Genomic DNA, 14,476 nt, shown 5'->3' on the forward strand with positions numbered 1-14,476 from the left:
TAATCGAGCTGATGCAGAGCAGCGAGTTGTAAGTACACAGTCTAGTGTGTGTGTGTGTGTGTGTGTGTGTGTGTGTATAATGACCTCATAATGACTGTCTGTGGTGTGTTTGTGGTCAGTCCGTTCATCAGAGCTCTGTTTCCTGAGAACCTGGAGGCGGAGAAGAGAGGGCGTCCGAGCACCGCCAGCACTAAGATCAAGGTGAGAGAGACTCCAGCCTGTAGGGGGTCAAACAGGTCCAGGCCGTAGGGGGTCTAACAGGTCCAGCCTGTAGGGGGTCAAACAGGTCCAGCCTGTAGAGGGCGCTAACAGGTCCAGCCTGTAGGGGGGCTCTAACAGGTCCAGCCAGTAGGGGGTCTAACAGGTCCAGCCTGTAGGGGGCTCTAACAGGTCCAGCCTGTAGGGGGGCTCTAACAGGTCCAGCCAGTAGGGCTCTAACAGGTCCAGCCTGTAGGGCTCTAACAGGTCCAGCCTGTAGGGGGCTCTAACAGGTCCAGCCTGTAGGGGGGTCTAACAGACTGTCAGCGAGTCATTTCAAAAACAGTTAACAACGTTGAAAGTGCCAAAAGCGTAAAGAAATGTCAACACGTTATGTTGGTCCCGTAACTGTGACACAAAACTAACGGTGCTTTCAGAAACAAGCCAACAGTCTGGTCCAGACTCTGATGAAGTGCACCCCCCACTACATCCGCTGCATCAAACCCAACGAGACCAAGCGGCCCCGGGACTGGGAGGAGAACCGGGTCAGACACCAGGTGGAGTACCTGGGCCTCCGGGAGAACATCAGGGTCCGCCGGGCCGGATACGCCTACAGACGCGTCTTCAACAAGTTCCTGCACAGGTCAGAGGTTTCTCCTTCCAGAAATACAGAGTTTGATTCCTAAAAGTTCCTAAAGTTGTAAAGTATCCACAGAAGTTGCTTTTTGATTATTTTTTTGGGGAATTTTAGGCCTTTTTATTTATACAGGACTAGCCTGACCAGCCAGCCCCACATCCAGATGTTGGGTCTGGGTCTGACCCTCATCCCGATGTTGGGTCTGGGTCTGACCCTCATCCCGATGCTGGGTCTGGGTCTGACCCTCATCCCGATGCTGGGTCTGGGTCTGACCCTCATCCTGATGTTGGGTCTGGGTCTGACCCTCATCCAGTTGTTGGGTCTGGGAACTCACCATTGGCTGGGCTCAATCCAAGGGGCGGGATAAAAGGTTGTCTTTCAAATTCCCTCTGCACCAATAGGATAGCACTACAACCAATCAGAGCAACGGTAGTAGAAAAGCTGAACTCCAATTCTTCCAGAGATCGCTGTTCACCAGCAGCAGCAGCCATAAGCCCCGCCCACCAACTCTATACACGATGTGATTGGCCTGACCAGAATTTGGTTTTTCCAGCTCACAAGCCAACAGAGAGTTGCTAGACGACCCTGCTGCAGATTACATTTGCTGCCGCTAGGGGCGTCTAGATTTCTAGGCTAATATAGGACAGCTGAAGACATGAAAGGGGAAAGAGAGGGGGAAAACATGCAGCAAAGGGCCACAGGGCGCAGTCGAACCCGCGGCCGCTGCGTCGAGGAGTAAACCTCCACACATGGGCGCCTGCTCCACCAGGTGAGCTAGCCAGGCGCCCTAAAGTATCCACAGAAGTTCCTAAAGTTGTCCAAAGTATTCACAGATCCTAGATTTCTTTATTATTGTTACTATATAATCAGGGTGCTGGCAGTCCAGTGGTTTTGTATGTATGGTATTGGATAACATCTCTGCTTCCAACACGCTAACGTGCTAACTTGTGTGCTGTAGGTACGCCATCCTGACAAAGGAGACGTGGCCTCGCTGGAGGGGCGAGGAGCGCCAGGGAGTCATGCACCTCCTCAAGTCCGTCAACATGGACCAGGACCAGTTCCAGCTCGGCAAGACCAAAGTCTTCATCAAGGCTCCAGAGTCGGTACGAAACACTGGGGGTAATCTAGGGTTGTTAACGTGTTCACCGCAGACTGTAACATGAGCAGGGGGAATGAGAGAGGGAACACCAGAGCAGGGGGAATGAGAGAGGGAACACCAGAGCAGGGGGAATGAGAGGGGGAAACACCAGAGGGGAACACCAGAGCAGGGGGAATGAGAGGGGGAACACCAGAGCAGGGGGAATGAGAGGGGGAACACCAGAGCAGGGGGAATGAGAGGGGGAACACCAGAGCAGGGGGAATGAGAGGGGGAACACCAGAGCAGGGGGAATGAGAGGGGAACACCAGAGCAGGGGGGAACACCAGAGCAGGGGGAATGAGAGGGGGGAACACCAGAGCAGGGGGAATGAGAGGGGGAACACCAGAACAGGGTAGACTAAAAGTTTTCTGGTAACAGGAACTGCTTACTCAACTCGTCACACACAGGCGTCGATTTCAGTGGGGATGCGTACCTATCAGATTTCGTCATGAGTCATTTTGTACCCACCGCTGTTTTTGCAAACGCCAATGGGTGGACCCAAGAGTTTAAAAAGAAGACGCCAATGGGCCGACCCAAGAGCGTCAAAAAAAAGATGCCAATGGGTGGACCCAAGCGCGTCAAAAAAGGACACCAAGGTGCCGATTCAGAGCTTCAAAAAAAGACGCCAATGGGCCGACCCAAGAGTGTCAAAAAAAGACGCCAATGGGCCGACCCAAGAGTGTCAAAAATGTGACTCCAATGGGCCGACCCAAGAGTGTCAAAAAAGACGCCAATGGGCCGACCCAAGAGTGTCAAAAAGACGCCAATGGGCCGACCCAAGAGTGTCAAAAAGACGCCAATGGGCCGACCCAAGAGTGTCAAAAAAAGACGCCAATGGGCCGATCCAAGAGTGTCAAAAAGACGCTAATGGGCCGACTCCAAGAGTGTCAAAAAGACGCCAATGGGCCGACCCAAGAGTGTCAAAAAAAGACGCCAATGGGCCGACCCAAGAGTGTCAAAAATGTGACTCCAATGGGCCAATTCAGAGCATCAAAAAATGAGTTCCCAGAACCCCTCAGTTCACTCAGGTGTCCCTGCCTGGTCTTTACGGTGTTGTTTTCCTCTCTGCAGCTCTTCTTGTTGGAGGAGATGAGGGAGAGGAAGTATAACGGGTACGCTCGGGTCATCCAGAAGGCGTGGCGTAAACACATCGCTGTCCGCAAGTACGTCAAGATGAGGGAGGAAGGTGAGACTGTCTTCCATAAGTTTGTAAAGGAAGCAACATTTGGGTTTGTGTTTGTGTCGTGGACATTATGTCCTTCTTTCTACTAAGGGGTTTTCTGTCTCTTCCAGCCTCGGACGTCCTGCTGAACAAAAAGGAGCGCCGCAGAAACAGCATCAACAGGAACTTTGTGGGCGACTACCTCGGGACAGACAACCACCCAGAGATCAGACAGTTCGTCGGCCGCAGAGAGAGGATCGACTTTGCCGACGTCGTGGTGAAGTTTGACAGAAGATTCAAGGTAAAAACTCCGTCCAGAAAGACACGACAGTCCCACAGAAAATCTGACTGAAGCTAAAACACTTCCTGACTTGTGTTTGTGTCGCTCCGCAGACAACGAAGCGTGACCTCATCCTGACCCCGAAGTTCCTGTACCTGATTGGTCGAGAGAAGGTGAAGCAGGGTCCAGATAAAGGTCAGATCCAGGAGGTCCTCAAGAGGAAGATCGAGCTCAACAAGATCCAGTCTGTTTCCCTGAGGTACTCCAACAGAACCAGAACCAGAGCTAGATACAGAACCAAGACCAGAACCAGAACTAAGACCAGAACCAGAGCTAGAACTAAGACTAGATACAGAACCAGAGACAAAACTAGATAGATAAATTAGTGAAATGTTTGTTTTATCTTGTCTTTCTACGTCTCTCTCTGTCTGTCTCTCTCTGTCCTGTCTGTTTCTCCCTGTCTGTCTCTCTACCTGTCTTTCTCTGACCTGTCTGTCATTCTCTGCTTGTCTCTACCTGTCTGTCTCTCTGTCTGTCTCTCTCCCTGTCTCTCTCTCTGTCCTGTCTGTTTCTGCCTGTCTGTCTCTGTCTCCCTGTCTCTCTCTCACCCTGTCTCTCTTTGTCCTGTCTGTTTCTAATTGTCTGTCTCTCTCTGACCTGTCTGTCTCTCCGTCAGCACTCTGCAGGACGACTTCTTCACAATCCACGAGGAGGAGTACGACAGCGTCCTTCAGAGCGTCTTTAAAACGGAGTTCCTCAGTCTGCTCGTCAAACGTTATCAGGAGAAAACTCAGAAGAAGCTGCCGCTCAAATTCAACAACCTGTCAGTACCTACCACTGGTTTATCTTGTACCGTACACACATGGTTTATCTTGTAACGTACACACATGGTTTAGCTTGTACCGTACACACATGGTTTATCTTGTACCGTACACACATGGTTTAGCTTGTACCGTACACACATGGTTTAGCTTGTAACATACACACATGGTTTAGCTTGTACCATACACACATGGTTTAGCTTGTACTGTACACACATGGTTTATCTTGTACCGTACACACATGGTTTATCTTGTACCATACACACATGGTTTAGCTTGTACCGTACACACATGGTTTAGCTTGTACCGTACACACGTTTCATGCTGTAAATTATACCAGGAAGCCTGTAACCTGCTGCACTATGAAATATATTATTCCTATGGTTAAGAATTAAGCCCAAAGCCGTTCCACAGAGACAGAAAAGATGCTTTCTTGAGAGCAGTAGATAGTTTACCTAAAGACAGACATCTGTGAAAACGGCCATGTCAGTTTTTCCATCGCCAAAATTTCTACCTTTGGAGTGTTTTTTAGCATGACGTGGGTTCCTTAAGCTGCAGACACACTGACCAGACGGCCGGCCGTCAGCAGTAGAGCCAGTGGGACTGATCAGTGTCCCCGAGTCGGTCCAGAAAGTTCCTCAGAACACCGAAGAGACGAGACGTAATATGTCTCCATAACAGCAGGCGGCGCTAATCTGGATTGTTTCCCAGAAAATGAAAACCGGCAGCTGATTGGACGAACGCGTCACGTGGGTCTGGCTGCTCCCCGACCATCATGGCGTCTCGTTCAGAATACGATCTCATATTGTCCTAAAATAGTTGACCGTAACGTGTTTCTGGAAACATCTGAAGAGAGAAACAGGCCGTGCAGCTGCTGAATCTGTCTTCATTTCAGATCAACAAAGGTCAGTTTAACAGATGTTCATCAGATGTTGAGAGACTCTAGTCACGCTCATCCTGCTCCCCGTTTCCTGGTCAGCTCTCCACCAATCAGATGGCTCATTTGAGTCCGACTGCGGGCAGTGCCCGCCCTGCCGATTATACATGTCAAATCGGCCAAAATGAAGGCCGACGGCCCCTCGGACGGACGACGGACGATTATCGGCTTGGTGTGTCAGTGCCTTTAGGCGTGAAAACGGCCATGTCAGTTTTTCCATCGCCAAAATTTCTACCTTTGGAGTGTTATTTAGCATGACATGGGTTCCTTGGGCTACGTCCAGACTGCAGGCAAAAGCACCTCCATAGGTGGTCCTGAATCAGACCCAGGTCTGATGTAGCCCACTTCCATAGGTGGTCCTGAATCAGACCCAGGTCTGATGTAGCCCACTTCCATATGTGGTCCTGAATCAGACCCAGGTCAGTGGGAACAACCAAGGGGGATTTGATGCGACTTTTACGTCAATCTACATCGACATTTGTCACAGTTCTGCTCCAGCGGGAGTTAGCCCCAGACACAGACAGTAACATTAAAAACTTGACTAAGCCTACAAAAGGGAGAACAGTGATGGAGCAAGTCAATGGAGGGAGAGGGAGGTGTTGGACCTAATTGGTGTCTGGGGAGATACTCCAATTTAATCAAAACTAGAAGGATCATACCATAACCGTCTCCTCCTCAGCACCTGCTCATTAATGTTATGGCTGCATTACACAAACATTTTGAAATAAAAGATTAAAATGCTGACTTCCTCCATAACCTCCCTAACATTAGTGCAGCAACGTGCTGCGTCTGATGTCATTGGTATCGGTCTTTTGCGCATGCGGGTCAGTTCGAAACCGCAAACAGTTCACACTGGAATCTGATATAGGCCACATTTTAAAAGGTCATGTGAACAGACAAATAAAAACTCGGATCTGAGCAAAAAAAATCATGATTAAGCATTAAGACTTGCGATGTGAACTGTAGGAATTAGACTGAAATTCTGCTGTGGCCCCAGAGGCCAGACTCTTCTGACTCCAATTTAAGGTCACTTCACCTTGCACCTTTAAGTGTTCGTTTGAATGGTCGACCAGAAATCAATACACAGGATACGCTTAGATAAGTTATATAAAGCTTTAGTAAATTATATTGCAAGTAAAATACATATGCATATGGACGCAGTTATCTTTGGAGACTAACTCACCCTACCACCAACAAAGTCTGTCCAGGAACTGGGTCCTGACTAGCCCAAAAACCTTCTCTGCTAGCCCCCTTGCCCATCCATTGGTGGTGGTGTTATCAGTCTGGATGTAGTCCAGGTCCGGCTTTCCCATGAAGATCGTTAAAGGATGACGCGCAAGAAGACAGTTCTGTTATTGTTAACCAGACAGGTGTCTCAAATTGTATACTCTGTTTCATCGATGTTTTACGGTGTGTACTCTGCCGGAGATATGTACATGTTCTTATCTTCTGCAGAGCTGAAAGAGGGCATAGCAAGGTCATAACTTCATAGTGTATTCTGCTCCTGCCGAGACTCTTTTATTCAGTTTAATTAATTTCTCGGTGTTCCGATACTCTACCTTCAATCTTATCAAGCCAGATGGCTTTTTTTAGATAGTCAGGAAGAACAGTGAACAAGGCCTATTCATGACTTCAAGGTCTCTATACATATTTTCACAAAATATCCTACAGAACGTAGCCTTGTTACTTGACAGAGATGATCCCTTTTTCGATTCAATAGTCTAATGGGGAAAAAGTGTGTACAGTGCAGCAATAAAGTGGAATAATCTGAAACTGAGTGTTTCACTGAGTACGTTTTTAAAGAAATGGTTACAAAGTAGAACGTGTTTTTAATGTCAGTCTGCAATTACTGCTGTGCAGTGTTATATGTGGTTCTTTTTTAAATAATCAAACAAATCAAACAAAGTCCAGACCTTCTCGTCCAGAGCCTCCATGAACTCATCTGTATCTGTCTCTGTGTCTGCAGTCTGGAGTTTAAGGTGAAGAAAGGCGGGTGGGGTCCCTTTAACTCCTCGGGGTCCAGACAGATCCAGTTCCAGACGGGTCAGGGGGACGAGGTCGTCCTGAAGCCCAGCGGCAAGGTCCTGCAGGTCTCCATCGGACCTGGGCTGCCCAAAAACTCCAGTAAGTCCCAAACACTCCCCAAACACTCCCAAAAACTCCAGTAAGTCCCAAACACTCCCAAAAACTCTAGTAAGTCCCAAACACTCCCAAAAACTCCAGTAAGTCCCAAACACCCCCAAAAACTCCAGTAAGTCCCAAACACCCCCAAAAACTCTAGTAAGTTCCAAACACTCCAGTAAGTCCCAAACCTCCAGTAAGTCCCAAACACTCCAGTAAGTCCCAAACACTCCCAAAACTCCAGTAAGTCCCAAACACTCCCAAAACTCTAGTAAGTCCCAAACACTCCAGTAACTCCCAAACACTCCAGTAAGTCCCAAAACACTCCCCAAACACTCCATTAAGTCCCAAACACTCCCCAAACACTCCCCAAAACTCCAGTAAGTCCCAAACACTCCAGTAAGTCCCAAACACTCCCAAAAACTCCAGTAAGTCCCAAACACTCCCAAAAACTCCAGTAAGTCCCAAACACTCCAGTAAGTCCCAAACACTCCAGTAAGTCCCAAACACTCCAGTAAGTCCCAAACACTCCAGTAAGTCCCAAACACTCCCCAAACACTCCCAAAAACTCCAGTAAGTCCCAAACACTCCCCAAACACTCCCAAAAATTCCAGTAAGTCCCAAACACTCCAGTAAGTCCCAAACACTCCAGTAAGTCCCAAACACTCCCAAAAACTCCAGTAAGTCCCAAACACCCCCAAACACTCTAGTAAGTCCCAAACACTCCCAAAAACTCCAGTAAGTCCCAAACACCCCCAAAAACTCCAGTAAGTCCCAAACACTCCCAAACACTCCAGTAAGTCCCAAACACTCCAGTAAGTCCCAAACACTCCCCAAACACTCCCAAAAACTCCAGTAAGTCCCAAACACCCAGTAACTCCCAAACCTCCAGTAAGTCCCAAACACTCCAGTAAGTCCCAAACACTCCAGTAAGTCCCAAACACTCCCAAAAACTCCAGTAAGTCCCAAACACTCCAGTAAGTCCCAAACACTCCCCAAACACTCCCAAAAACTCCAGTAAGTCCCAAACACTCCCAAAACTCCAGTAAGTCCCAAACACTCCAGTAAGTCCCAAACACTCCCCAAACACTCCCAAAAACTCCAGTAAGTCCCAAACACTCCCAAAACTCCAGTAAGTCCCAAACACCCCCAAAAACTCTAGTAAGTCCCAAACTCCCCCAAAACTCCAGTAAGTCCCAAACACTCCCAAAACTCTAATAAGTCCCAAACACCCCCCCTAAAACTCCAGTAAGTCCCAAACACAAATTGTATGCTTCTGATATCTGCATCACTATCTGTTTGGTTTGTAGGACCGACGAGGAAGGACAATCGCAAGAGTCGCTACATGGGAAGCCAGGCTCCGCCCAGCGGCCAGAACTGCTCAGGTACCAAAAACATACAATCTTTTACGTCACCTTTTCAGTTACCCTTTTCAAAGTTTTCATCACCTTTTTCTTCATTTTTTAAAAAGTTTTTGTCGCCTTTTTCAGCACGTTTTTCAATGTTTTTTTGATGTCTTTTTTTTGTCACATTTTTGACATTTTTGTCCCCTTTAACAAAGTTTTGGTCGCCTGTTTTCAATTGTTTTCATCGCCTTTTTCTACGGTTTTACCGTTCAGTGCTGCAGACAGTAGTTTGTGGTCCAGGTTCATCCAGCAGACTGTTCTCAGGTGTCCGGACGGACGGCAGCGACTGAGCGTTGGTTGGTTTATAACTTTACCTTTTTTTCTTCAGCTTCTCGCTCCAGAGGGGGCGGAGCTCCCAGAGGAGGCCCTGCCTCCTCCAGAGGCTCCCTGCTGAGGCAGCACTCCACCATGGAGCAGCCGAGTCTGCCCCGACTCCAGAGCCAGCGTCGACCCGACAGCCGGGCCTCAAAACAACCCGACATGGGCTTCATGAACGTTCCCGAGCAGGGCGCCGCAGGGTGAGACCGCTAGCGACTTCAGCATAACTTAACACATAACTCTGTCCATGTTCAGACACCGTTCCACATTCTCGGCCATATCTCCACCAGACTCCATGTAAATAAACAGTACTTTTATCATTATAAAACACACTTCATTCAAAGTGGACAGAAACTAAATCAAACTACCAAAAGCCGTCTTGGTTCATCTTTCCACTGTTCCAACAATCACCACTCTGGTTTGGTTGAAATAAACCCTTAATTCACCCATTTACATGTGGAGATATGCTGGCTCTATACACGCTAAAAGTCCTGATTATTTACATGGAGTCTGGTGGAGATATGCTGGCTCTATACACGCTAAAAGTCCTGATTATTTACATGGAGTCTGGTGGAGATATGCTGGCTCTATACACGCTAAAAGTCCTGATTATTTACATGGAGTCTGGTGTAGTTTGGTGATGGTGATTTCGGGGCTGTTTCATGTTAAACTAAAAGGATCTTACTCTTTAACTAAAAGGTCTATCTCTGTAGGGATCCATCCCATAATGTTGTCAGACATTTAGAATAATAATCTGAGTCTGTCAGCAGCAACAACAGAACTTTTAGTGACTCTAACTGCTGCTGAACATTAGTCCTGTAGGGTAACATTACAGCCTGGTTCTCACTCAAAACTGGACCAGTTTCAAAGATTGTCGTTCACATTAGTCTCTCTATGATCCTTCAGGCTTCAGCGGCGGCTGTCGAAGGAGGTGAAGCCTCTTCCTGGAGCCGGCCGAGCAAAACCGACGCCCAAACCGAAGCCTCGCTCTCCGCAGTGCAGAGCGCTGTACGCCTACGACGCCCAGGACACCGACGAACTCAGCTTCAACGCCGCCGATATCATTGACATACTCACTCAAGGTACTGCTGAAACTACTACTGTTATAACTACTTCTACTTCTAGTACTATCTATCTATATAGATAGATAGATGGATAGATGGATAGATAGATGGATAGATGGATGATCCAATCTTACAGAACTTAGACCACATAGTTACCGACCGACGCGATACGATACGTGAAAAAGTCCGCTGGTCTACAATATTGACTGTTAATATTGATTCTGAAACCATAAGCTTCCCCGGTGTCTCCCTGCTCACACAGATATGTAACCTTCACCTGGAGGCTCAGGCTGCATAGATCCTTCAAAATAAAAGCACTTACCTGCTACTGCTACTGCTAGCAAAGACACAACTGTTGAGCAGCTTAAAGACCTACAAAAAATCCAAAATGCCTTCCTTGGCTGAGGCAATAACTCAAATTGAACTGCGGAAGTGTGCCAAAATAAAAAAAGGAAAAGAAGTATGTTTGGTCATTGAGTGAAGTCCAGTTCTTTATTTTGGGTGGATGCATCAAATCACTTTCAAGTGGGGAATCTGCCAGATACTGATGCTCTTATGAAATGTATTCAGCTCTATAATTCAAACAAAACTACTGCAAAATGAATCATTATTGAACTATTAGCCCTCGTGTTGTCATTCCGTCGACGAACAGCAACTTTGAGTTATTCTGGGTCAAAATGTACAAAAAAATCCAATGTTTCGGTCGTCTTTTTCCAAGTTTTTGTCACTTTTTTCCACGTTTTTGTCACTTTTTTCCAAGTTTTTGTCATTTTTTTCCACTTTTTTGTCACTTTTTTCCACGTTTTTGTCATTTTTTTCCACATTTTTGTCATTTTTTTCCCCACATTTTTGTCACTTTTTCCCATTTTTGTCATTTTTTTTCCACATTTTTGTCACTTTTTGTCATTTTTTTCACCTCTTTGCCACATTTTTGTCACTTTTCCCCACATTTTTGTCACTTTTTTCCTCTTTTGTCACTTTTTTTCACATTTTTGTCACTTTTTTCCAAAAAATTTTCACGTCTGTCACTTTTTTCCACATTTTTGTCACTTTTTTTCACGTCTTTGTCACTTTTTTTCACATTTTTGTCACTTTTTTCCACATTTTTGTCACTTTTTTTCACGTCTTTGTCACTTTTTTCCACATTTTTGTCATTTTTTTCCACATTTTTGTCATTTTTTCCAAGTTTTTGTCATTTTTTTCCACATTTTTGTCATTTTCAAGTTTTTGTCATTTTTTTTCCACATTTTTGTCACTTTTTTCCAAGTTTTTGTCATTTTTTTCCACATTTTTGTCATTTTTTTCACATTTTTGTCACTTTTTTCCACATTTTTTCACGTCACTTTTTGTCATTTTTTTCCACATTTTTGTCACTTTTTCCAAATTTTTGTCACTTTTTTCCACATTTTTGTCACTTTTTTCCACATTTTTGTCACTTTTTTCCACATTTTTGTCATTTTTTCCAAGTTTTTGTCATTTTTTTCCACATTTTTGTCATTTTTTCCACATTTTTGTCATTTTTTCCAAGTTTTTGTCATTTTTTCCAAGTTTTTGTCACTTTTTTCCACTTTTTTGTCATTTTTTCAACATTCTTTTATCATTTCTTCTTCAAAATGCTATAAAATTGAATAAAACACCCAAATCCAATGAAAGTATTGAAATAATCATTTATTGAACTTGTGAAGAGCGTTGTAGGGAACCATCCACGTTATTTTGTTTTCAAATTTGGTAGAAAGAAACCCATATTTCTGATAACGTATATAGATATAGATAGATATGCTCCAATCACAGCTGCTGTTTGACATTTATTGGAAATAATTCTGGTACAGGATATTAAATCCTCAATTTCAGACTCAAGCAACACAAAACAAATATATATATTTGTTTTTTTTAACATGTTTTCATAAAGCTAGTTACATAAATTACTGACAAGATAAAACAATAAAACAATATATAAATAGTTGGGATGTTCGCGATTCAAGCTCTACCGATTTATTTTATTCATTTTGTATTTTTTTAATTGTATGTCTACTGCATACTTCATTATTATATATGCATAACTGCATACTTGTTTGTCTACTATGGGGAAAGTTACTACATGACATACTGTGAACCGTGCACCCCTAATAAATATACATCCCACCTTCCGACAGGCAGAATGCATCCAACATACTCTCTAAATAATTCATTGAAGGGGAACTTCTTCTGGAAGCTCGTTCCATGATTTTATTCTTTCTGTTTTAGGGTAAAGTTTTAAAGAGCCCATATTAAGAAATAATCTCTTCTTCTGGGATTTGGGAGTTATTTAGTGTCTCTGGTGCTTCATACAGACGTTGATAACCCTCCATGCTGTTCTGAGTGAGATACGGTTTCTGAATGTGTCCTGTCTTCAGTCTCCGGGTCAGCTGGTCAACATCTGCACGGCTTTCTACGTCACTAGCTGAGACGAGGGGGCTAGGGGGCTAACCGTTAGCATGCTAGCTCGTTCTCAATGGCCGATCACTGCTACAACACACACTAGTTCACCATAATCTACTAAAGAACTACTTCCATGTGCGCCCTCATTTAGAAGAAGTCTCCCAGCTAATCCTGCCTTGTAACTGACTGAAGGTGGAGAAACAGCCTTTCTTTTACTGTCTATGGAGCTAGCTAGCTGACATGATCTACATCTGAGCTACTGAGCATGTGCAATCAAAGATAGTACAGAAGAAAAGAGGTCTCACTCTGTAGCTAAAACAGAGACCAGCTGAAAGAGGATCTGCAGCAGTGAGAGAGAGCTGTGCAGCACAACAACAATATGGTGTTTTCTGATAATTAAACCATGTAAACCTATTCTGGTACAACCTTAAAATACAGTTATGAACCTGAAAATGAGCATCATATGGGAGCTTTAATGAATTCCCTCGTGTCTCGTACCTATTGTTCCAAAACTGAAAGATAGGCTCAACTGTTGCATCATATATTCCCTGTACAAGCTTGTACTCCTGAATCATGTCTCCTTGGATCTCCTAAATATGAGAGTAGGTAAACTCCATATTCTCAATCTGTCTTCATACGACGATGTTGTCTCTGTTCTTTCTGCAGATCCGTCTGGTTGGTGGTTTGGGCGGTTGCGGGGCAGAGAGGGGATGTTCCCCGGAAACTACGTGGAGAAGATCTAACCCTCCTCTCCTCTCTGGGGGGTCAGAGGTCACCGGAGCTGTCAACACATCAGCTGACAGGAAAAACACATCAGCTGACAGGAAAAACACATCAGCTGACAGGAAAAACACATCAGCTGACAGGAGAAACGAGTTCATTCACAAACAAACACGGATGTGTCACTCAGACTGACGACAGCTTGTCGCTGTGTACACTCAGGTTAAATAACAACCCCCACCCACCCCAAAACCCTCCCAGGATATGGGTGGGTTGTCCCCCCCACCCCCCCAATACGACCCACAGGAGCGTTTCATAACTTAGCGCCCCCTAGTGGTGGCAGGAAGTACGTCCTGAGAAAGTAACGGTCCCGGTTTTAAATATGTCAACGTTGTGAAACAGTCCCAGTTTGGTTGATAAAAAGATGGTGGTACATCTCAACTGCTACATTTTGGTGTTCCCCCCCCCCTCTCATTCCCCCTGCTCTGGTGTTTCCCCCCTCTCATTCCCCCTGCTCTGGTGTTTCCCCCCTCTCATTCCCCCTGCTCTGGTGTTTCCCCCCCTCTCATTTCCCCCTGCTCTGGTGTTTCCCCCCCTCTCATTCCCCCCTGCTCTGGTGTTCCCCCCCCCCTCTCATTTCCCCCTGCTCTGGTGTTCCCCTCTCTCATTCCCCCCTGCTCTGGTGTTTCCCCCCTCTCATTCCCCCTGCTCTGGTGTTTCCCCCCTCTCATTCCCCCCTGCTCTGATGTTTCCCCCCTCTCGTTCCCCCTGCTCTGGTGTTCCCCCCTCTCATTCCCCCTGCTCTGGTGTTCCCCCCTCTCATTCCCCCTGCTCTGGTGTTCCCCCTCTCATTCCCCCCTGCTCTGGTGTTTCCCCCTCTCATTCCCCCTGCTCTGGTGTTTCCCCTCTCATTCCCCCCTGCTCTGGTGTTCCCCCCCTCCTCATTCCCCCTGCTCTGGTGTTTCCCCCTCTCATTTCCCCCTGCTCCCCTCTCATTCCCCTGCTCTGGTGTTTCCCCCCTCTCATTCCCCCCTGCTCTGGTGTTTCCCCCCTCTCATTCCCCCTGCTCCCCTCCCTCTCATTCCCCTGCTCCCCCTCTCATTCCCCCCTGCTCCCCCTCTCATTCCCCCTGCTCTGGTGTTTCCCCCTCTCATTTCCCCCTGCTCTGGTGTTTCCCCCTCTCATTCCCCCCTGCTCCCCCTCTCGTTCCCCCCTGCTCTGGTGTTTCCCCCCTCTCATTCCCCCCTGCTCCCCCT

General features: G+C 46.3%; 1 protein-coding gene across 1 annotated transcript in view; it reads left to right on the forward strand.

The window, feature by feature from the left end:
• LOC144514409 (unconventional myosin-Ie-like) overlaps positions 1 to 13,691 on the forward strand; it is a gene marked incomplete at its 5' end in the record, with an annotated part of 17,120 nt that extends 3,429 nt beyond the window's left edge. The window contains 13 exons of the mRNA XM_078245532.1: positions 1 to 28; positions 120 to 201; positions 636 to 841; positions 1,794 to 1,938; positions 3,045 to 3,159; positions 3,267 to 3,436; positions 3,529 to 3,674; positions 4,092 to 4,238; positions 7,140 to 7,297; positions 8,605 to 8,679; positions 9,029 to 9,218; positions 9,925 to 10,100; positions 13,167 to 13,691. The exon at positions 1 to 28 is cut by the window's left edge and continues 58 nt beyond it. Of these exons, the coding sequence (XP_078101658.1) occupies positions 1 to 28; positions 120 to 201; positions 636 to 841; positions 1,794 to 1,938; positions 3,045 to 3,159; positions 3,267 to 3,436; positions 3,529 to 3,674; positions 4,092 to 4,238; positions 7,140 to 7,297; positions 8,605 to 8,679; positions 9,029 to 9,218; positions 9,925 to 10,100; positions 13,167 to 13,243 (1,715 nt within the window). The remainder of the gene's footprint in view (positions 29 to 119; positions 202 to 635; positions 842 to 1,793; positions 1,939 to 3,044; positions 3,160 to 3,266; positions 3,437 to 3,528; positions 3,675 to 4,091; positions 4,239 to 7,139; positions 7,298 to 8,604; positions 8,680 to 9,028; positions 9,219 to 9,924; positions 10,101 to 13,166) is intronic.
• Positions 13,692 to 14,476: the final 785 nt, after the last annotated feature.

The sequence above is a fragment of the Sander vitreus genome, unplaced genomic scaffold (genome assembly GCF_031162955.1).
Source record: "Sander vitreus isolate 19-12246 unplaced genomic scaffold, sanVit1 ctg571_0, whole genome shotgun sequence".
Lineage (NCBI taxonomy): Eukaryota > Metazoa > Chordata > Actinopteri > Perciformes > Percidae > Sander > Sander vitreus.